The sequence below is a fragment of the Neltuma alba genome, unplaced genomic scaffold (assembly GCF_004799145.2).
Source record: "Neltuma alba isolate B1F8T4 unplaced genomic scaffold, ASM479914v2 tig00012912_pilon, whole genome shotgun sequence".
Classification (NCBI taxonomy): domain Eukaryota; kingdom Viridiplantae; phylum Streptophyta; class Magnoliopsida; order Fabales; family Fabaceae; genus Neltuma; species Neltuma alba.
Window position 1 is genome coordinate 233,458 of NW_021637281.1, and position 22,803 is coordinate 256,260.

At 37.4% G+C, this 22,803-nt stretch overlaps 4 protein-coding genes and 1 non-coding gene across 6 annotated transcripts; 4 read left to right on the forward strand and 1 right to left on the reverse strand.

Moving 5' to 3' along the window:
- The first annotated feature begins 403 nt into the window (after window positions 1-403).
- LOC114732454 (probable 2-carboxy-D-arabinitol-1-phosphatase) lies at window positions 404-19,893 on the forward strand. Of its 2 annotated transcripts, XR_003738981.1 has the most exons (9): window positions 404-835; window positions 1,317-1,474; window positions 1,743-1,862; window positions 1,945-2,044; window positions 2,248-2,387; window positions 2,468-2,547; window positions 3,037-3,320; window positions 11,773-11,782; window positions 19,883-19,893. XR_003738981.1 is itself a non-coding variant. In XM_028919734.1 (7 exons), the coding sequence occupies exons 1-7, from the start codon at window positions 682-684 to the stop codon at window positions 3,164-3,166; spliced, it is 882 nt and encodes a 293-aa protein (XP_028775567.1). In that variant the 5' UTR covers window positions 404-681; the 3' UTR covers window positions 3,167-3,587. The 2 variants fall into 2 exon arrangements, 1 of the variants encoding a protein (XP_028775567.1); XM_028919734.1 differs by lacking the exons at window positions 11,773-11,782; window positions 19,883-19,893 and having other exon boundaries at window positions 3,037-3,587.
- Window positions 3,670-5,779, forward strand: LOC114732453 (pentatricopeptide repeat-containing protein At2g33760). The gene has a single exon (XM_028919733.1). The coding sequence runs from the start codon at window positions 3,913-3,915 to the stop codon at window positions 5,686-5,688; it is 1,776 nt and encodes a 591-aa protein (XP_028775566.1). The 5' UTR covers window positions 3,670-3,912; the 3' UTR covers window positions 5,689-5,779.
- On the forward strand, window positions 11,387-18,966 carry LOC114732450 (callose synthase 11-like). The gene is given in 4 exon segments (XM_028919730.1): window positions 11,387-14,195; window positions 14,198-16,837; window positions 17,780-17,902; window positions 18,503-18,966. Coding segments are annotated over 2 exon segments (5,331 nt in total). The 5' UTR covers window positions 11,387-11,491; the 3' UTR covers window positions 16,825-16,837; window positions 17,780-17,902; window positions 18,503-18,966.
- On the forward strand, window positions 14,459-14,539 carry LOC114732474 (small nucleolar RNA J33). The gene has a single exon (XR_003738984.1). It is a non-coding gene; the product is annotated as a small nucleolar RNA J33 (small nucleolar RNA).
- LOC114732451 (uncharacterized) lies at window positions 19,728-22,792 on the reverse strand. The gene has a single exon (XM_028919731.1). The coding sequence runs from the start codon at window positions 22,638-22,640 to the stop codon at window positions 19,770-19,772; it is 2,871 nt and encodes a 956-aa protein (XP_028775564.1). The 5' UTR covers window positions 22,641-22,792; the 3' UTR covers window positions 19,728-19,769.
- Between the last annotated feature and the right edge of the window lie 11 nt (window positions 22,793-22,803).

Consider the following 22,803-nt stretch of genomic DNA (forward strand, 5'->3'; position numbering starts at 1 on the left):
CAGTTTAATATTGCATGATTAAAATTTTTGAAATATTTTTTGCCTATTTGTTTTATTAAAAAGAGGGGATCCTAGGAATTCGATATATTGTAGTTAGTCCTTCAATATCACTCAGGCGAGTTTGGTCACTGATGGTCACCAATTACTTACAAAACAGCATGCGTGAAAGTAATTAATTGGATCTCCATTCCCGCGTTCATAGCATTTCCAGTAACCAAATAACCCCATAGGCGCATAGGTTCTAGCTGTCAAATGTTTAAAAGTGAGACTGGTGTCTTTTTTCGTCGCTTTAAGATGCCCCAAGGTGGGGGGAAAATGAACGAAGTATTACTCCTATGAACTACAATTTGCGTGAACAAATTATTTTTCCCCCTGAAAGTAATAATATATCGATAACTCAGTTCACCTGGGAATTTGGAATCTCCCATCCATGGTTCTGAAGCATATCCTCATATATACATGACGGTGGGACCCAACTTATTATCTGTAAAGATATACACCGTATACACACAAAGGAGAAGGGAGTCCTCAAGTTTACGAACATTTCCTCGCCTTGTTTCGCGTCATCCGCAATCCTCATTTTCCTTTCCTTCCGCTTTTGCTTCTGCTGCTATCTGTAGCATGAATTTCATTTGATTGTCAAATCGGAACGGCGAGCCTCTGAGTTACTAGAGAGAGAAAATGACCTGCGTAGGGGCTGTCTTCACCGCCCCTTCCTGCTCGGCTTTAATTCCCCATTCTTATTCCACGCCACGGCCTACCCTTCAGCTTTCTTCTCGTTCATCTGCAGCTTTATTCATCCACTGCTCGACTTCTAGTTCAGAGGCTACCTCAGGTGAGATTATGAGTCTTGATCATTGCACGCAGAATTTGTTGATGTAATGATGATGTGTGTCTATATGAGCCGGTGGAAGGGAGGTTATTAATGATTGGCAAGTTTACTTGTTGAAATTGAAATTGCTGTAAAAGATTAGGGGTTCAGTTCTGAACTGTTGTATTCTTGTTGGGATAATTTTATCATGTAGGTTAATTGCGTGACCATAATAGTTGTGAAGATTAAAGAGGACTGCTTTTGTCATGTCTCGTTGCCCGTTTCTGCTCACATTTGAGGCTGGCATTGTTATGTCTTTTTGTTAGCTTTTTTAAGATGAATAGTTTTGAAATGTGTCAGAAGTTAAATGTTTGATTTGTTTCACAAGTCTTTATGTGGGGCTAAATTCATAAATTTATATGGAGGCAGGGGAAAACATGGGCATTTTTATTTTAATTCTTCTATTAATTGAGTTAAATTTCGTTTCTGTGGGGTTTTTATGCAGAGAAACTTGCAACTGTTGATGGTTTTCCTCTGACCGGTGGCGCATACGATTTCACGCAAGCAACAACGTCACTAACTAATGAGTCAATCTCTTCATCGAAGACGGTAATTCTAATAAGGCATGGTCTGAGCACTTGGAATTCGGAAAGCAGGATTCAGGTTTGCGATTTATCTTTTAAATTATCTTCTCTCTTCTGCCTTCTAGCATCAAGAGAGGCTGTGAATGATAATATAGTAATTAAATAGTTCTACCTCCTTCATGTCTTTTGTTGAATGTTTTTTTAATCACTTCAACTGTTCAATACTTATAATACCACTTTTGTGAATTCAAGTATCTAGTAACTGAGTTATTTAGATTTTCACACCAGACTCCATCCTTCCGTTGCATCCTACATATATAATCATTAAATTGCTGATATATGCACAGGGAAGTTCAGACTTATCAATACTAACAGAAACTGGAGAGAAGCAAGCAGAAAGGTGCAGGAAAGCCTTGGAAAATATATATTTTGATCAGTGCTTTTCAAGTCCAATATCTCGTGCCAAGGTTGGGGATCTGGGAAACTTAGCTCTAGAGGTTGCCAATATGGATTTTCATTTTACTTAAAATGTTTGGCATTTTGATATAGCAAACTGCTGAGATCATGTGGCAAGGGAGGGATAAACCACTTGTTTTCTTTGATTCACTCAAGGAATTGTGTTTATATCATCTCGAAGGCATGACAAATGGTAAGATTTCTCTGTTCAACTGAAAAGTTCAGCCACTTTACTTTCTATTAATTTTATGGCAACAATCGATTCTTGGTGAAATTGAGCGTACTCTCTTAAAATGCTGTTAAAATATAATTTGTATGTCACTTCTGGATCCAACCTATATTCTTTCCTATAACTTAAGCGTACACTGACACAGTGTGTTCCTGGTTTGGAGGCAGCGGATGCTAAGAAAATATATCCAGAAGACTATACAACCTGGAGAGAAGATCCGGCGAATTTTTTCATAAATGGTAGATATCCTCTAAGAGATCTCTGGATAGATGCAAGAAGGGCTTGGAAGAAAATCTTACTGACGCCTGTAAAGATCTTCTCCTTGTCATTTACTTTTGCAAGTAAAAGTTTTTGAGGCAACATCTAAGTTTGTGTCTCATTCATCAGGGAGAAAGCTTCCTTGTTGTGACTCACAAATCTATATTGAGGGCATTGACTTGCACTGCCTTGGGTCTGGGCACAGAGAGGTGAGTATTCTTGGTGTTATAATTTCAAATTTACATGAGTAAAACTTTCAATATCTAAGGGTTGTGATTTCAAGTTTTGTTGGTGTTGTTATTAAAAGGATACTGCTAACTTCTGAACTTATTACGTACTGATTATTCTCCTAGTTAAAAGTAGTAGAAAGCTTTAGCCCTGTCTTGCAGCGTCAAAGCTTTCTTGTTATTGCTGTTGATCACAGTAAATGCTCAAATAGTACTCTTTTTTGGGTTATGTTTGAATGGAGGAGAATTTAAAAATATCAAATGTATTTTGGTTCATATGGAGCAATGCGCCTTTATCTCCTGAGGAGGGGATTTAGTTTTGCGAGAATTCCAAAGTAGAACAAAACTAGAGTAGCCCGTTTGAAATGTCAAAACCACTGGCTTTTGCATGTTGAAGCAACTTTCAGATGCTTTCTTTCTTTCCGTGAAGTAGCTAGTTTCTTGACATTGAGCCTGAATCTTGACGTACAGGTTTCGCGCACTTGACATCAACAATGGCGGGATATGCAAGTTCAGCTTCAACGTCAGAGGTGAAGCTATGCTTCAGGCTTTGAACATGACGGCTCATATGTACAGTGATCATGTCTATCCTCCTAACTGAAATTCTTAAACAAGTTCACTCAATGGTGATGAAACAAAATGTGACTACTATCTATCTCATCTTCAAAATGTTCCGTTAAGAACGCCAAATCTGGGGATGGTGGATCCAACAATTAAAAGAGGCAAGTCAATTCTTCAGCAGTGAGGGACTGATTGTTTGTGGGATTCAATTCTACCACATTAGACAGAACCAGAGGAATCAAAGTACAATATGTGTTCTTTATAATGTAAATTCCATTGCTGAGTGTAATGAATTCGTTACATGACTTGTTTCTTTATCAAGATATTTTAAAGATTCTTATGGTTGCCGGTTTTGCAAGGATGGGGTATTTGTAATGGGCGTTGAGGAGAATTTTACCCCTCTTAAACATCAGTAAACTCAATTAAGATCCATTAGAGGTGGCAATCTAAAGTTTTTTTTTGGGGCCCGGGGGGGTGTGAATTCATCTTTTTTTCTTCTTGGTTATAACTGGATTTCTATTCCAAGAAAGTCAAGTCACATGGTCCATTGATAAGGTGGCTGGCACAAATTTAACCCAAAAAAAAAAATTGTTAAAATTTTTGCAGAGAACTCAGATAGTACTATGTGATAAAGGGTTTGCCTGTCATTTTTGTCTCGTTTAATCTCAAAACATTTACAATGTAAAATTTTCAGGATTTTTTGGGCCGTTTACGGTATATTGCTCAAAAAGCTGAAAGAAAGTTGAAGTCTTTCAAGTTTTCACTGTATTTCATGGCAAATTTTTCATGGAAGCTACACAGTTAAGAGAGAAACACCAAATTGCAGAAGGATCTTCACAATCCGCAGAATATCGAGCTTTACTCCGCGCAGGCCCGCGTCTGCGGCTTCTACGACAAGCCCATGCCCATCTCGTCGTCTCCGGCTGCCACCGCAGCCGAGCACTTTTGACGAAGCTCATAATATTGGCTTGTACCGCCGGTTCCATCGCCTACACTCGCCGACTCTTCTACGCCGTTGTCGATCCTGATTCCTTCCTCTTCAATTCCCTCATTAAAGCCTCCTCCAAGTTCGGTTTTTCCTTCGATGCTATTATCTTCTATCGTTACATGCTACTTGCCGGTATCCCGACTTCGACTTACACCTTCACGTCTGTGATCAAAGCTTGTGCTGATCTCTCGGCTTCGAGAGTTGGCAGTGCCATTCATGCCCATGTTTTTGTTAACGGGTACGGGACCGATTCGTTTGTACAAGCTGCTCTGGTTACCTTGCACGCGAAATCAACTAATTTGGGTGTCGCACGGTCAGTGTTTGATAAAATGCCGGAGAGAACTATTGTCGCTTGGAACTCCATGATTTCAGGGTACGAACAAAACGGGCTTGCGAAGGAAGCATTAGCGCTATTTCATGAGATGCAAGCATTGAACATTAATCCTGATTCTGCAACTTTGGCTAGTGTATTGGCTGCTTGCTCTCAGTTGGGGTCACTCAACTTGGGATGTTGGGTGCATGATTACATCATCAGCAACAACATTGAAGTCAATGTGATTCTTGGTACCTCACTGATCAACATGTTTTCTCGATGTGGTGAGGTGACACGAGCACGGGAAGTGTTTGATAACATGCCCAAACGAAATGTTATTGTGTGGACAGCCATGATTTCTGGGTATGGAACTCATGGTTATGGCAGTCAAGCTATGGAGCTTTTCGATCAAATGAAAACAACTGGGCCACCTCCAAATACAGTCACCTTCGTTGCTGTCTTATCCGCATGTGCCCACGCTGGGCTTGTTCATGAAGGACAAAGAGCATTCACAAGCATGAAACAAGACTATGGTCTGGTCCCTGGAGTGGAGCACCATGTTTGCATGGTTGATATGCTTGGGCGAGCTGGGTTGCTCAATCAAGCAAATCACTTCATCAAACAACTACATCAGAAAGATCTCGTTCCGGCGGTATGGACAGCGATGCTTGGTGCCTGCAAAATGCACAAGAATCTTGATCTCGCAGTGGAAGTTGCAGAACACCTCTTATATGCAGAGCCAGACAACCCTGGACATTATGTCTTGCTTTCTAACGTGTTTGCATCAGCTGGTAGAATGGACAGAGTGGAATTGGTCAGAAACATGATGATCCAGAGAGGCCTGAAGAAGCAAGTGGGGTACAGTATCATGGATTTGAACAACAAATCTTACTTGTTCAGCATGGGTGATAAATCCCACCCAGAAGCGGATGAGATTTATCAGTATTTGGATGACTTGATACTGAGGTGCAAGGAAGCAGGTTATCTACCTGCTCCTGAAGCGGCAATGCATGAGTTGGAAGAAGAAGAGAGGGAATACGCACTTAGGTATCACAGTGAGAAGCTTGCAGTAGCATTTGGTTTGATGAAGACAAGCCATGGCGTGACTCTGAGGATTGTTAAGAACCTTAGGATATGTGAAGATTGCCATTCAGCGATCAAATTTATCTCAAATCTGACAAGTAGAGAGATCATCATTCGGGACAAGCTTAGGTTCCATCATTTCAAAGATGGCTCGTGTTCTTGTTTGGATTATTGGTGACGGAATTCTTACCCGCTCGGAAATTGTTTGGTTAGGACATAGATATGGAGGGAACGAGTTCTCTATTATCCCATTATTTTATCTAACTTCACAACATGGAGGGAATGAGTTCTCTATTATCCCATTATTTGATCTAACTTCACAATATTTTGACTGGGTAAAGCAATTATTACAATCCCTTCACTTTGATTTTTTTTTTTCCTTTTGTTTTGTTATTCTTCACCTGTGCAAAGGATTTAGGTGCCGATCATATTTAGAGGTGGGAATCAGGGCTGACCCGGCCTTCCAGGGCCGGTCCTTCAAGGTTGGCGGCTTAAAAGGGCCAGCCTTCCAGGGCTGAAATTTCAAAAATACTCTAATTTGCTAAGCCTAGCCCTTAAGCTAACGGGTTCAGGGCCGGCCTGCGGGCTTTTGGCCTGTTTAAGAAAAAAAATACTATTTTTTATATTTCTCACATTTTTTATCAAAAAAATAAAAACAAACCAATAAAATTGTTAATAAAAAACATAAATATAAATAAAATTAAGTCACAAATATAAAATATCATCATATATAAATATTCACCAACGTCCAGTAACATTTAAAACATTCATTAACAAAATAACAATATCAAAAAGTTTTATACATAGTGCAATTATGCAATAAATAAAAACTATCTTTAATCTTTTGAAATTCCATCATCACTATAATCAATTACTCTTCTTTATAAGTATACTTTTCTTTCGTAACAAAAATATCAAGTTTTTCTTCTTTATAAGAATTTTACTTTTAAATTTTATAATCTAGTTATTATTTAACTTTAATATGAGAAACATTGTTGCTGAAACTCATGAATTTTTAATTCAAATTATAGAATCACAAGTTATATAAGTATAAAAATACTCTATTATCAAATATATATAGTTTAAAAATATCAACGCATATAATATAAATCAAATCATTATTAAAATCCAAATTAACCCATTTTTTAAAATTTAATTGGATAAATTATTGTCTAAAAATTAAATAAATCAAATCATTCTGTAAAATTTAATTTTAAAATGATAATAATAACTAAATATTTGAAATATTATCAATAATGTAAAAAATTAATAATATTAGAATTACATAAAAAAATTTTAAAAAATAAAAAAAATTATAAAATGACTTAAACGGGCCGGTCCTTTTAAGCCTTCGGCCTTCCAAGGCCTGTTTCCCATTTGAGGGAAAAATTTCAAACCCACCCTCATAATTTCAGGGCCTAAAAAGGCCGGTCCACGGGCTCAACCTGTTTTTTCAGCTCTAATCATATCTGTAGAGGTCAAATACACAACCTCACCAATAAGGTGATGCTTAGTATTAGACTCTGGCCTTTTACTTTGATTTTTTGAACAAGTATTTTTTTATCATATAAAAGTTTAATACCTTTAATCTCAGAAATATAACAAATATATTTTTATTTATGTCTTTTTAATTTTCACCTGACAAATGGAACGTGGTGCGGTCTCTCAATAGTCGATCAAATCTCCATGATGACCTTGACTAGCAGGTTATCTCCATAATGAAGCAGAGGAACTTGAGGTTTACGCCGGAGTGTAATGCGGGCCAGGGCTGACCAAGGAATCGCATACCTGCCCACCCCCTTCTCAGGGATTGACCCACTTTATATATATTTTTAATTTTTTTGTCAATCAAATTGTGTGTATCAATATATAATATGGGTTAGGAAAAAAATATATCCTCTCAAATGAAATCCACTGTTTTTTTGGCCAACCAAAAATAAGTCCGGCGTTATTGCTTGAGTTATGCATAATTTAATTTTGAGTTCAATTTTAATAAAATTTATTTCGAAAAAAAATTGCACAATTTACTTGCAAATTGATCAACTTCAAATCATTGAAGAAAAATGTTCTCAAAATATATGATTAAAACGAAACGTTGTATAAATGCAAGAGTCATTTAAAAAGCTAGTTTGGTCTTAAATATAAAACATTATTTTATTTTATTTTTTATATTCATTTTTTTTCAAACAGATTTATTCAATTTATAAATTGATATATAATCTAATGCTGCATATGGATTTTTTGGAAGATAATGTCATTTTTTAGCAAACGAATATGTTACGTTTATTAAAATTAACTAATTTATTAATTTTTTTAACCTACCTAAATTAATTAAATAATATTTACACTAAGAACCAAAAGAGTATAGAAGTAGATCCCCGCACGTCTATCTAATTATCATCAATTTACTTAAACTCATCAACTTGAGAATCAATAAGTAGTCATGTGACCCTTGTTTAGACTCTTTGGTTATGCATCTCAACAAAAAATAATAATCAACGGTTTTATAATTTTAAATTCTCTGTCGCACCTTGCAATTAGATCAAATATGACTTGTATAATGTACTCTCTTTGCATTATCACCTTTGAAGACCAAAAATTGCTGTAACTGTAACTCAAAGTACACGTAATTGGAGAGAAAGAGACGCAAGACTTAAAATTCAATTTTGTAGGTAATTACCTTTTCCTAAAAAAGTAGGACAGATAACAAAGATGCACGGTATATTCCCACCTTTTATTTAAGAAAAGAGAGAGAGAGAGAGAAAGAAAAAAGGGCAACGCTTGTCTCCCTCGCAACAAAGCTGTCTTCTTTTATTTGTCCTTTTTAGATAAAATAGCCACAGAATCTTTAGGACACGAAGAGTGAGCGATCACGAAATGACGAGTCAGTTTTGTTAATTTTTTTAATTTCTTTTTTGGGTCTAATCAGATAAAAATGATCTCACATTTCTTAAATTACAAAATCCCAAGTAAAAATATTTAAAATACATATTATTGTCAAATTTTATTAAAATATTACTACAAAGGATACCATAAAGGTCAATAGACTTCGTGAAAATATTGGCAAAGGACAGACGTCAAGCTTTGGACGAAACATACCGATGTGTTCCACGTGGGCATGTGCCCATGTCATCAGATTTTGATTTTTATGATTTTTTTTTGTCAACTTGATTTTTATGATTATACAATAATCATGACAATAATAATGTTACCAACCATTAAGTAATCAAAATCAGAACGATTTAATGATCAATTGGCTAATTATTATTGAATCCGAATCAATCCTATCATCACTAAAATAATAATATACTTAAAATATGATATAATAAAAATATATAACCCTAAACAAAATTGCTAGATCATAAATTTAACAAATTGTTATTTTTTTTTCAATTGAAAACGGCGTCGTTTCATGTTTAGTAAGGGGGGAACATAAAACACAGCCTATTTGGTTCCACTCAAAACTCTTGAATGAACACAATATTTACTGATTGATCTTGAATCTTAATAACATGTGTGATTCCATGAACTAAAATGATATTCTTTCAAAAATGAAAAGAGTGGATATACAATTTTATTCATAATCTTATTTTTTTTAGATATATTCAATGCCCCCCTTTTTTAGTAATTTAATTTTAACCATGGTCATTTTTGTGCAATTTTACTTATAATTTTTTGTGTGTAATTTTATGCCTTATTTTATTTCTTAGATAGATCGGGGTACTGTGTGCATTTAAAAAATAAGATCAACTACAGAGTGCTTGGATCAACTAGTATAAGTCTTAAATATAAGATTTATTTTATAGTGTAATTTACATTATAAAATAATTTTTATATTTAAAATTAAAAAAATAACATCTAAAGCCCACAAGCCCTTTACAATGGCGCAAGCACGATCTGAATTATTTATCCCTTAATTAATACTATCTCCAATTGTTAATATAAGAGTTAGTTGATTAATTTAAATAAATTAAAAAAATTTGTTGAGTTAATTATTTGTAATAATTAGGTATTATATTTCCTAAAATACTCTTACTAATCAAGTGTATTGACTAGTACTACCATTATTATGAAGACTATCTTAAAAAAATATATAAATATGACAAACAAAGCGGAGTTGGGTCTTATATTTAGGATCAAAATAAAAATCAAATGAGTTTTAAAAACCAGAGGTAATATAAAATATAAAAAAAACATATTATTTGTAATTTATCAACGGAGAGATATTAGTTAGACAACTCAATTTCTTTGCAGCTTCTTTTAATTTAAACCTCTTGATTATCAACTTTTCGAGCAAAAAACTGAAGACTCTTATCTTTAATTTTCAAATTTCAACGCAACTTCAGTCAAATTGTTTTTTTTTAATTTTGTTTAATGTTTTAACAATTTCTAGAGTTTTTATATTCTGTTTGGCAAAAAAAAGAAGACTTTTTATATTTTAATAATATGCAAGTGGATTATAAGCCTACATACTTTACATGACATTAGGGATCATGAGCTGCGTAGTATAGCTTTCTATAAATTTTAGATTGTATATATGAAAATAAATTCAATTCATTTTTTAATTTACATGATGTGCAAATTAACATAACATAAATAAATTTATTCATACTTTATAAATAGTATTTGTTACAAATTTCATAGTATATTATATAAGGTAATTATGCCTAAGCATGTAAAAGACACAAGTGGTGTTTATTTTAGAAGTATTTTTATGTAACTGGAGATAAAATTTTTCTTATATATTTTAAAAGGTATTTGAAAACTCAAAAAGTATTTAAAAAATTGCTTTTACCTAAATTAAGACACAACCAGTGTAATTATTTTAAAATTTATGAATCACTTCTAAAAAACTAATTCAAATGCTCTTTAAAAAAAAACTAATTCAAACACCCCATTCATCTAGTTGTCTGAAAAAAAAATACAAACTTGTACTAAAAAAAACACCATTCATAAATTTAAAAATAAAAATATCTTCTATTCATATAGGAATATATATTTTTAATTGAAACATTTTGAAAATATTTTCAAGACACACATTTTAGTTTAAAAAAACTAAATTTAGAAGTGACAACTAAATTTTAAAAAATGTTAATGCAACTTGTTTATTAGATTAAGATGTATCTAGTATCCTGAAATATTTTTCTAGATGCAGTTAGCATTTTAAAATATTTTGTACTATATTCAACACGTTAAAGTATTATTTTAAGTGTGTCCAGTACTTTAAAGTTTTTTTAATACATTTGGTATTTTAAAATATTTTTTATCTAAAAGTATTTTTTGATATATCTAACATCAACACAAAAAATACTTTATGATGTTAAATACTTCTGAAATATATTTCAATATGCTAATTATATTATAAAAAAATTTAAAGTGTTACGTCTTAATCCTATTTATTATTAAAGTCACTCCCTCCAGACATGAGATATCTGATATGGTTAATTAATATAATAAACTGATGTTAATACGTTTCTGGTATGATTGAAAAAAATAAAAACTCATTTCTGGAAGGGCTCACTCGAGAGTCGAGACGCAACGCCACGAGTGATGCTTTGAGGATCAGGATCTTACAAGCTGATGATGGCTGAGTAGTGGGTCCCACCTCTTGTCCCTGATCCTTAGTGGGTCCCAATTAAAACCCACGTACAAATATCCTGATTGGAGCGTGTACTACACATCCCTAGCTCGTCGCCAAATTATTCTTTTTGAAAGTGTGCATTCCGAAAAGGTACAGTTTTTCTTTAATCCCCAGCTTTTCGTCTGCTTCTCCCCCTTCCCCACTCTCTCTGTGATAAATGATAATACAGCAACGTCTCGCTGTGACACTCCTCAGACTCATTCTTCTAATCTCAGCGGCATCGTTGTTACTTGGGCTTTGGCCAGTGGCGGTTTTTAAAAGTGTGTAAGAAATCCACTTGGGGAAGAAGATGGGTTCCAAAACGGTATGAGAATCAATAAGTATCCTCACTTCTCTCACCATGAATTTGAGACAGCGTCCTCTCTCCAGGCGCGGCAGTGCTCACGCGCCGCCGCCTCCTCCTCCTCCAGCGGGGTCAGTTTTCAACATTATACCTGTGCATGCCTTCCTTATTGACCACCCTTCTCTTCGGTACCCAGAAGTGCGTGCTGCTGCTGCTGCTCTACGCACTGTAGGAGACCTTCCGAAGCCCCCTTTCAGGCCATCGAGCTCTGACATGGACCTCCTCGACTTGCTCGGCGACTTCTTTGGGTTCCAGAAGGACAACGTACGGAACCAAAGGGAGCATTTGGTTCTCCACCTTGCTAACTTGCAGATGCGGCTTCAGCCTCCTCCGGCAATCGTCGATACCCTGGACCGCGGCGTGCTACGTCGTTTCCAACGGAAGCTTCTTCATAATTACAATGCTTGGTGCTCTTACCTTGGATTAAAGTCGAACGTGTTGCTGTCAAAACGTCGAGACCCTACTGATCTCCGCCGTGAATTGCTGTACGTTTCGCTTTACCTTTTGATTTGGGGTGAGGCTGGAAATCTTCGCTTCGCTCCTGAATGTATTTGCTACATATATCATTTTATGGCGAAGGAACTTAATTATGTTCTTGAGGAGTACCCAGACCCTGATACGGGTCGTCCGTTTTTGCCCTCAATATCCGGTGACTGTGCCTTTCTGAAGTCAGTAGTAATGCCCATATACAAGACGATTAAGGATGAGGTTGATAGTAGTAAAAATGGAAAGGCTCCGCATTCGGCATGGAGGAACTATGATGACATTAATGAATATTTCTGGAGTAGGAGGTGTTTGAAGAGATTAGGGTGGCCACTAGACTTTGGATGTAATTTCTTTGCGACTACTCCAAAGAGCAATCGAGTAGGGAAGACTGGGTTTGTAGAGCAGAGGTCTTTCTGGAATGTCTATAAAAGCTTTGATAGGCTTTGGGTAATGCTCATCCTTTTCTTGCAGGCTGCCATTATTGTTGCTTGGGAGGGTACAAAATATCCATGGGACGCATTGGAGAGAAGACATGTCCAGGTAGAGTTGTTGACTGTGTTTATCACGTGGAGTGGTCTGAGGTTGCTTCAATCAGTGCTTGATGCTGGGACTCAATATAGTTTGGTTTCAAGAGAGACCATGTGGCTTGGGGTGAGGATGGTGCTGAAGAGTATGGTTGCCATTACATGGACTGTTGTGTTTGCTGTGTTCTATGGAAGGATTTGGATGCAAAAGAATTCTGATAATAGGTGGTCAGATGCGGCAAATCAGAGGATTATTACTTTTCTTAAGGTTGTCTTTTTCTTTCTTATCCCAGAATTGTTGTCATTGGTACTATTTGTTGTTCCACGGTTAAGGAACTTCATTGAAGAATCAGACTGGAGGATTGTGTATGTGTGGACATGGTGGTTTTATTCCCGGATTTTTGTGGGCCGTGGTGTGAGAGAAGGGCTTGTAGATAATGTGAAGTACACTGTGTTCTGGACTTTGGTTTTAGCTTCAAAATTCTCTTTCAGTTATGTTGTTCAAATCAAGCCTCTAGTTGCTCCAACAAAGGCTCTTTTGAAACTCAAGGGTGTAACTTACAACTGGCATGAATTTTTCAGTAACACCAACAGGACAGCAGTTGTCTTGCTATGGTTACCTGTTGTACTTATCTACTTCATGGATTTGCAGATATGGTATTCAATTTTCTCTTCCCTTGTTGGTGCAACAATAGGCCTTTTCTCGCATTTGGGTGAAATTCGGAATATTGAACAACTCAGACTTAGATTTCAGTTCTTTGCCAGTGCACTGCAGTTCAATCTGATACCAGAGGAGCAGCCTCTAAGTCCTCAGTTAACATTGCTAAAGAAGTTTCGTGATGCTATTCATCGGTTGAGACTGCGATATGGGTTTGGCCAACCCTTTAAAAAGATTGAATCAAGCCAAGTGGATGCTACAAGGTTTGCCTTAATATGGAATGAGATTATCATAACTTTCAGGGAGGAAGATCTCATCAGTGATAGGGAGCTTGAGCTCTTAGAACTACCACCAAATTATTGGAACATAAGGGTCATTCGCTGGCCGTGTTTCCTTCTTCGCAATGAGCTATTACTTGCCCTCAGTCAGGCAAATGAGCTGGAAAATGAGTCCGATTGGTCACTTTGGTTGAGGATATGCAAGAATGAGTACCGTCGCTGTGCTGTTATTGAAGCTTATGATAGCATCAAATACTTGTTTCTTATGATTCTTAAAGGTGACACAGAAGAGTTCTTCATTGTGAATAACATATTCAGGGACTTGGACAACTACATTGAGACAGGGAAGTTAACAGAAGTGTATAAGATGTCCCGGCTTCCAGAGGTACATGCTAAGTTGAGTAAATTTGTTCAGCTTCTGATGCAACCTAATAGAGATATGGATACAGCTGTAAATTTGTTGCAAGCCTTGTATGAACTGTTCGTCCGTGAATTCCCAAGGGTGAAGAAGCATGCTGATCGGTTGATAGAGGAAGGTCTGGCTCCACGTGGTTCAACAGCTAATGAAGGTTTGCTTTTTGTAAATGCTATTCAGTTTCCTGATGTTGGAGATGCGATATTAACTAGGCAGCTGAGACGATTGCACACAATTCTTACTTCTAAAGACTCCATGCAAAATGTACCATTGAATCTTGAGGCAAGAAGGCGGATTGCTTTCTTTACCAATTCTTTGTTTATGAACATGCCTCGTGCCCCTATGTTGAAAAAATGATGGCTTTTAGTGTTTTAACCCCATATTACAATGAAGATGTTTTGTATGGCAAAGAGATGCTTCGAAGGGAGAATGAGGATGGCATCACTACTTTGTTTTATTTGCAAAAAATATATGAAGATGAATGGAAAAATTTTCTAGAGCGGATGCATAGAGAGGGTTTGGAGGAGGATGATGAAATTTGGGCAACAAAATCTAAGGATCTTCGTCTTTGGGCATCTTATAGGGGTCAAACACTATTACGCACAGTCAGGGGGATGATGTATTATTATAGGGCCCTTAAGATGCTTGCCTTTCTTGATTCAGCTTCTGAGATGGACATTAGAGAGGAATCACAAAATATTGGTTCACATGGCTCAACAAAGCAAAACAGTGGTTTGGATGGCTTAAACCGGAATGGGCCTCCCTCTCTACGAAGTCTTAGAAGGGCAGATAGTGGTGTGGCCCCACTGTTCAAGGGGCATGAATATGGGAGTGCGCTGATGAAGTTTACATATGTGGTGGCTTGCCAAATTTATGGCCAGCACAAGGCAGCAAAAGATCATCGTGCTGAAGAGATTTTGTATTTGATGAAAAACAATGAGGCCCTTCGAGTGGCATATGTTGATGAGGTGCCTTTGGGGAGAGGTGAAACTGAATATTACTCTGTTCTTGTGAAGTTTGATCAGCAGTTACAGAGGGAGGTGGAGATCTTTCGCATTAGGTTGCCAGGTCCCTTAAAAGTTGGAGAAGGAAAACCAGAGAATCAGAACCATGCCATAATCTTTACCCGGGGTGACGCAGTTCAGACCATTGATATGAATCAAGACAATTATTTTGAAGAGGCTCTCAAAATGCGGAATCTGTTGCAGGAGTTTAATGCCTACTATGGCATTAGGAGGCCGACCATTTTGGGGGTTCGAGAGAATATTTTCACAGGATCTGTGTCCTCCCTTGCTTGGTTCATGTCTGCTCAAGAAACAAGTTTTGTGACCTTGGGTCAACGTGTTTTGGCTAATCCTTTGAAAGTGCGAATGCATTATGGTCATCCGGATGTATTTGACAGATTCTGGTTCCTGGCTCGGGGTGGAGTGAGCAAGGCCTCTAGAGTGATCAACATTAGTGAAGATATTTTTGCTGGATTCAACTGCACACTTCGAGGCGGCAATGTGACACATCATGAATATATACAAGTAGGCAAAGGAAGAGATGTTGGCTTGAATCAGATAGCAATGTTTGAGGCCAAGGTTTCTAGTGGCAATGGTGAACAGGTTCTGAGCAGAGATGTGTATCGGTTAGGCCATAGATTGGACTTCTTTCGCATGCTTTCAGTTTTCTACACGACTGTAGGTTTTTACTTCAACTCCATGGTTGTAGTACTGACTGTATATTCCTTTCTATGGGGTCGTCTTTATATGGCTCTCAGTGGCATTGAGCGGGCAATCAAGAATAGTGCTTCTACTACCAACAATGAAGCCCTTGGTGCAGTCATAAATCAGCAGTTTATCATCCAGCTTGGTCTTTTCACTGCACTCCCAATGATTGTTGAGAATACTCTTGAGCATGGGTTCCTTCCAGCAGTATGGGATTTCTTGACAATGCAGTTGCAACTTGCATCTCTGTTCTATACCTTTTCTTTGGGAACTCATACACATTTCTTTGGACGGACTATTCTTCATGGTGGGGCAAAATACCGAGCCACTGGACGTGGTTTTGTGGTTGAGCACAAGAGCTTTGCTGAGAACTATCGGCTTTATGCTCGGAGCCATTTTGCGAAGGCTATTGAACTTGGAGTTATTTTGATTGTCTATGCTTCCCATAGTCCCTTAAATAAGGATACTTTTGTGTTCATAATAATGACAATCTCTAGTTGGTTTCTTGTAGTTTCATGGATAATGTCGCCATTTGTCTTCAATCCATCTGGATTTGATTGGTTGAAGACCGTATATGACTTCAATGATTTCGTGAATTGGATTTGGTATCCTGGTGGGTTGTTCAAAAATGCAGAACAAAGCTGGGAAACATGGTGGTATGAGGAGCAAGAACATTTGAAAACAACTGGCATATGGGGAAAGCTATTGGAGATCATTTTAGATCTTCGTTTCTTCTTCTTTCAATATGGCATTGTGTACCAGTTGGGTATCGCAAATCACAACCCCAGTATAGCTGTTTACTTGCTATCTTGGGTATGCTTGTTTGTGATTATTGGTATTTATATCATCATAGCTTATGCACGAGATAAATATGCTACAAAGGAACACATATATTATCGGCTAGTTCAGCTTATGGTGATTGTGGTCACGATTCTTGTCATTGTTATCTTTCTGAGGTTCACCCATTTTCAATTTATTGATCTTCTGACAAGCCTATTGGCATTCATTCCCACAGGCTGGGGAATGATTTTAATATCCCAAGTTCTAAGGCCTTTTCTTCAATCAACTATTGTGTGGGATACGATAGTTTCCTTGGCTCGGATATATGATTTGTTGTTTGGGATGATTGTTATGGCTCCTATGGCGATGCTCTCATGGTTGCCTGGATTTCAGTCGATGCAAACTAGGATCCTCTTTAATGAAGCTTTCAGCAGGGGCCTCCAGATATCTCGAATTCTTACTGGCAAGAAGTCTGCTTAAGATGTGACTGGAGGTAAATTTTATGGGGGAAAATATAACTTTTAGGATCCTCTTGGTAAATTTTATAGGGGAAAATATAACTTTTGGTCCTTGAACTTTTCTTTAATTTTTTATTTAGTTTCTGAACTTTTCACCCAAAAAAAATATTAGTTCCTGAACTTTTGACTTGGTCTTTAACTCCCTCCCTATAGTTTCTTGACTCAGAACATCTCAGTCTTTATAGTTTTCTGAAACAGTAAAACTGTGTAATCCCTTAACTCAATAAACTACAAGGAGTGAGTTACAAGTTAAAATTTAGGGACTAAATTGATAATTGAGAGAAAATTTAGGGACCAGACCAAAAAAGTTATATTATCCTCTTTCATATCATTTGTTTAGTTTTATATTTAGTCCTCTATCAGCTGAAAATGAAGGGTGGGGGGGGGGGCCTGGTATTGATCTTTGATAAATAGTTCGATTAAAGTCAAACTGTGTCGGCTGAACTGTCAATTCTTGATCATAATTACTCCTCCGGTCCTAATTATAAGACCCAATTGACTTATTTGAGGAGATTAAGGAAGTAAGTTAAGTTGGTTATTTATAATAAATAAGTGTTGTTATTCCTAAAATATCCTTGCTAATTAAGTATATTGGCTAAAACTATCATTATTAGAAGGATTATCTTGGAAAAAAATGCATAAATATAAGAGAGAAAATGGATTGGGTCTTATAATTAGGACCAAATAAAAAGTCAAATTGGGTCTTATAATAAGGACCGGAGGAGTACATCCTTTTCCCCCCTTTAACCGTGATGGAGTAACTGGCAGAAGCATTTTACTTCTAGGGTTAGCTGGAATATTACTCTCTATGTAAAGTTGCCCCTATGTTTTAAAATGCATGTATGGCTATCGTGATATGCTCATAGATACTGTGCACATGTAGTTAATTCTGCCTAGATGCATCTGTACATTGCCAGGTTATGGATCCTGCAACTCATTAATGGAGGGCGAACACTAGTTTTAGATCCAAGTTTGAGGACCACCAATACTGGAAGCTCTTGATATTATCATGACGGATGGATGACTGCAGATAAATACGAGTACGTACATATTAGAAGGGACAAACTGTCTTTCTTAGCACTCCTTTGTTGCTATCTAAGTTACTACTGTGATATCATCACCTTTCACATTGTCTGAATCAGACAATACAAGAGTCTGTGGAGACTTATTTAGTTGACGTCCGGATCTTGGATGTGCTGGTTTCTTTGCATAACTAGGATTTTAAAAACAAAACTCTGCTGGGATTCTTTCTCACAGCACCGATATCTTGCTATGCTTAATATGTTTCAAAGCGTAGGAATGGAGCAGTCAATGGTAGGAGCAGATGGTTTGTAAACTCAGCATAAAACCTGTGTACCTTACAACTGACTGTGGCAACTGTTTAACTTCATTATTCTGTTATACCAGAACTAATTTACATGCTACTTCAAATAGATTGAAGCTTGGTTTCAGTGGTGACTGGCTGAATGTTTACCAGGTTTTGAGCCTCCTGTGGTTATTGTAGTGATTCTCTTCGCCCCAGGAACTTCTGTACCGAAGAACGTTTTTTCCCCCCTGCTAACAACAATTGTTTGTGTCATATGGACTTGTTCTTGATAGAATGTTTAAATTTCTGATTCAAATTTTGCTATGATTTTCAGATTATGTTCATAAGAAACTGAGAAGTCCAGCCCTCTTTCTCTCGTGTTGATGGCTCATGACAGTCAATCTTTAAAGGAGGGAGGCAGATTTTATTTGTCCGCATGTTTTCCTGTTGCTGCCTCAGATGACTCATGTTTAGTGTAGTAGTATGCGGGAGCATAAGATGATTTGCCCAACGGACGACTTGCTGCACAACTTGTCTGTCTCGAAGCCCCTCTAAGTACCCAATGCCCACTTATTTTCTAGGCTCAAGGTGATTTATTAGGATTTTGCTCTTTGATCTGTAAAGCCTGCGCTTTTGGATGCTGTTGAATGCTTCATGTAACGGGAAACTAAATTTTCGTTCTCTCTTATGTAATTCAATTTGGCAGCTGCAATTTCTTATTAGCTGTTTTGTGGGCTTGCTCGTGTACATATTACACTCGAACATGCCTGTTTTATGCTCCTATAAGATTCCCACTAATTTTCTTGGCTTGAGGTTACTTTATGAGCATCTTACTCTGTTTAGTTTCCTCTCTGAACTGACCAATGGACATCAGTACATACATGCAAGTACTTGTTGCACTTGAACGTGCCAGTTCTATGCTCCTTAACCATTGAGCATCTTCCACACACCCACGCGCATGTATATTGTACGCGGGCGGGGAAAGAGAGTTATCGCAAAAGCTAGATTTCTAATTTACGATTATCAAGAAAATTAGTTAAATTAATTAGTTATAATAAATATGTATTGATTTTTTAAAAATGTTTTTGTTATTCATATACATTAGGATAAAAACTTTTTAATGTATACAATCACTATAAAAACTATTTTAGAAGAAAATGAATAAATATATGAAGTAAAATGAATCAGAATATTATATTTAAATTAAATTGAATTTTCAATTGGTTTTTATATTTAGAACAGAAGGTAGTAATATTTGTTCAAACCAAATAATCAATGGATTACGTTAGTAAGGCCCCGCCTAGACGGTGCAGAATGAGAGGGAACAACCCTAACATTACATTAGATATGGCTTTATACAAAGCACTAGTCGGGACCAATATTTCGCCAGAAGTTGGGTTGGGTTTTAATGGACAGCATTATGCGCTTTTTCTTTTGTCAACCGTTGTACGACCCTCTTATATTTTGAGAATTGCTCATGAAAAACTATAGAATTTAAAATCTCAGTATCTGAAGGTTACGTATATGGCATCGCAGTTTATGACTTCGGGGCTCACTAAAAAATTTCAAGCATGTAATCATTTTGCACAATACAATTTATATCACAAATCGTTGTTACCAATAACAGGGACTTTCTCATATGAAGAACTTTCTCTGAATCTCTTTGGAAGAATACACCGGCCACCAAACTTCTGTTGAAGGTATATCAAGAAAGAAAACGAAAGTCCACAGCAAGGTATTATGATGTCCCAAGCAGTGGAAAACAAATCCATCCTATGGTTTGCATATATATACGATAAATCAAGGTACCACGCAGAACTGTGAGCTCTGTAAAGATCATAAGCATGGGGCAGAATTCGAACAATGGTCGTTCCAACATAAAAAGATGATGAAAGAGCCTTTCCGTCTGAGTTAAAAAATACGTTGAATAGTATCTGTGGAAGAAGAAAACCGTCCAGGAGCAAACCGGCCAAAGATTTGAGATCCTCCCAGAGGGAAGGCGGCCTAAAAGAAGGTTGTCCACGGGATCGGTGACGGGATAGTCGGAATGGCCTGTATTTTTTCAGCTGGGAATTCTTCCATCTGTTTACCGACCATGCTGTCAATACACCAACGAGATACAGAGGTAGAGTCACAAAAAGGACCTTTTTCTCAGAAACCCAGCAACCTGGTTGGCTTCTCTCACCCTTTCTTGAAGACCAAGCCAACTGGAGAAGACGCAACTCCAGAAGGAAAGCTACCATTGTTACCACCCTTACAACCACTTCATTCACTTCAAGCCAACCTCCACTTCCAGGAAAAACATTCTGTTTATGGCTTCCCATGATTAAGGCCTCAAAGTTCAACAGCAGTGGAATCAAGTGTCCCAGAGTAAGAAGGATAAGCATCACAATGCTTATGTAAGGTGGCACATCTGGATACTTTTTCATATAACGGAGTTGAAGTCCTACAAACAAACAAGCAAGCGTGTTCGATATCAATAACAAAATGATTTCAAGATCCATTCTCCATATGGATGCTTCCACTTGATTGTTGTAAATGGAAAATGAGGACAACTGAAGGGGCTCAAAATAATATGGATCAGATTTATCTCTTTTGCTTCCTACAGTTCCCTTAATATATTCATTGACCTTTGCATTCAAAGGAGGAAACTGAACATTAATCAAAAGTTCACAATCCAGTGATTCATTCTTCAGCGTACGCTTGTTAGTTGATCTCAGATTCCGGCATCCTACCATACACAGAAGTCCTGTATTGCTATTGTATATTCCTTCAGCAAAAATAACAACTTCTCTGGCCAAAGCACCCTCACTATCAAACTTAAAATTAGCTGATGGTTTAAAGCTTATCGTGTAGCTGATATTCAACACACTGCTGTGGTTAACCAATTGAGCCATATGCACTTTTGGGCTGTCCCTTGTCAACATAAGTGAACCCCCATAAAATTTACTGTCATAAATCTGATCACTAACAAATAGTGGTGATGAGTAACCCTGAGCTACTTGTCCTTTGCTGTTTCTCACTGACATGCTAAATTTCATATCAGAAGAATTTCCATCTGGATGCATCCTTCCCTTCCCTGTAGCTGTCATGTCTTCTGCACAAGATTTTCTTACTGTGCCAATTTCAGTATATTTATACTGAAAACTAACGGGAAGTCTTTGAATCTTGGAGGAGCTCAGAAATTCGATTTTACTGAGTTGGCCAGATTCATCAACCGCTTTAGTGCTCCAAATTTGGCCCAAAATAGCACTTCTGTTTCTTAAAGACAAAACTGAAGGGAACCTCAGTGTAAGCTTAATTGAGCAATGTCCAACATAAGCGTTAGTGAATGATTCTGAAAAGTTCAAGATTCGACATGCTACTGCACAAAGTCGGTTCTTTTTCCCATCCCATGTTCCCTCAGATACCAGTGTTGAATTAGGATTAAAAGGAAACACAGAATCTTGATAACTGGGATCAGGAAAACCCAACAACATCTGAACCTTTTGCCTTTCTGCACATCGAATGCCATAAAAATACATAAACTCAGGTAAATATCCAGCATTCGCACCAAGAGGATTGCAATCATCACCTTGACAATTACTCTCATATTTCAGTTCGAATAAATCTGTGCGTTTATTAAATACAGTACAGGCACCTTGACTGAAGTTGTTGAGCGGTAAGCTTTCACCATCTGCCTCAGCTAAACAACCAATATCATTATCTTTTCCCCCAATGCTATACTCATAATTTGAAGTCTGAGATAAAGCAATTATTGAAATCGGTTCGAAGTGAAACAAGCTGGTCTGGTCATCAATGCTTTCAAGAGTCCCATTAATGAAACTACTGAAAATGCTCGATACGAGCGGGTAATTAAGCTTAAGAATAACATTTATTACTTTACCATTACCATGCGATTCCGTTCCAATCATACAAAGCTTTCCAGAAGATTCAGACCACAATCCATGCAGCACAAAGTCTATACCTGCTCTCCAATGTGTTATTCTGGGGTGCCGGTAAGCTTGTCCTGGCAACCTGCGGAAATGGTTCTGTACTGGCTGCATTTCTCGGTTCCAGAGACGCAACTTCCCTTGCACTTCATACACGCCATCTTTCCCCGTTTCGTGAACAGACTGAACCACAAACCAAGTATGCTTACCGGCGGAATGGGAGGTTTTATTGAAAAGTCGATCGCCGCCGGAGAAGTACCCATATCGGAATCGAAGCAACTTAGCGATACGAGGGACACCGCCAGTCTGAGGCTGCAACGCAGCAATGGGGACGATTTGGTCGCAGTGGCGGGTATACGTACTCTCAAAATTTGAATCTGAGAATGTGGAGACTACAGAGCAAAAGTTGCATAGGAAGAAGAAGACGAAGAAGGTGTTTAATGGAGATTCAAGGGGTTTTGAAGGGTTTACGAGACAGAATGACCCAAGACGGGCTGAATGAGATCTCTGCAATGGAGAAGGAGATGAATCGGACTCCATGGATGAAACTGATGAACTGCGTCAAATCACGAAATCGAATTTTCTAGCCTATTTGCATTGAGATCGAAGCCTGAAGAATCCCCGCTTTTAACGTGAAACGATTTGTTAATTGCTGAGAATCTCGAAACGGAACGGCTCTTCAGAGTCGCGCCCCCAGATCATA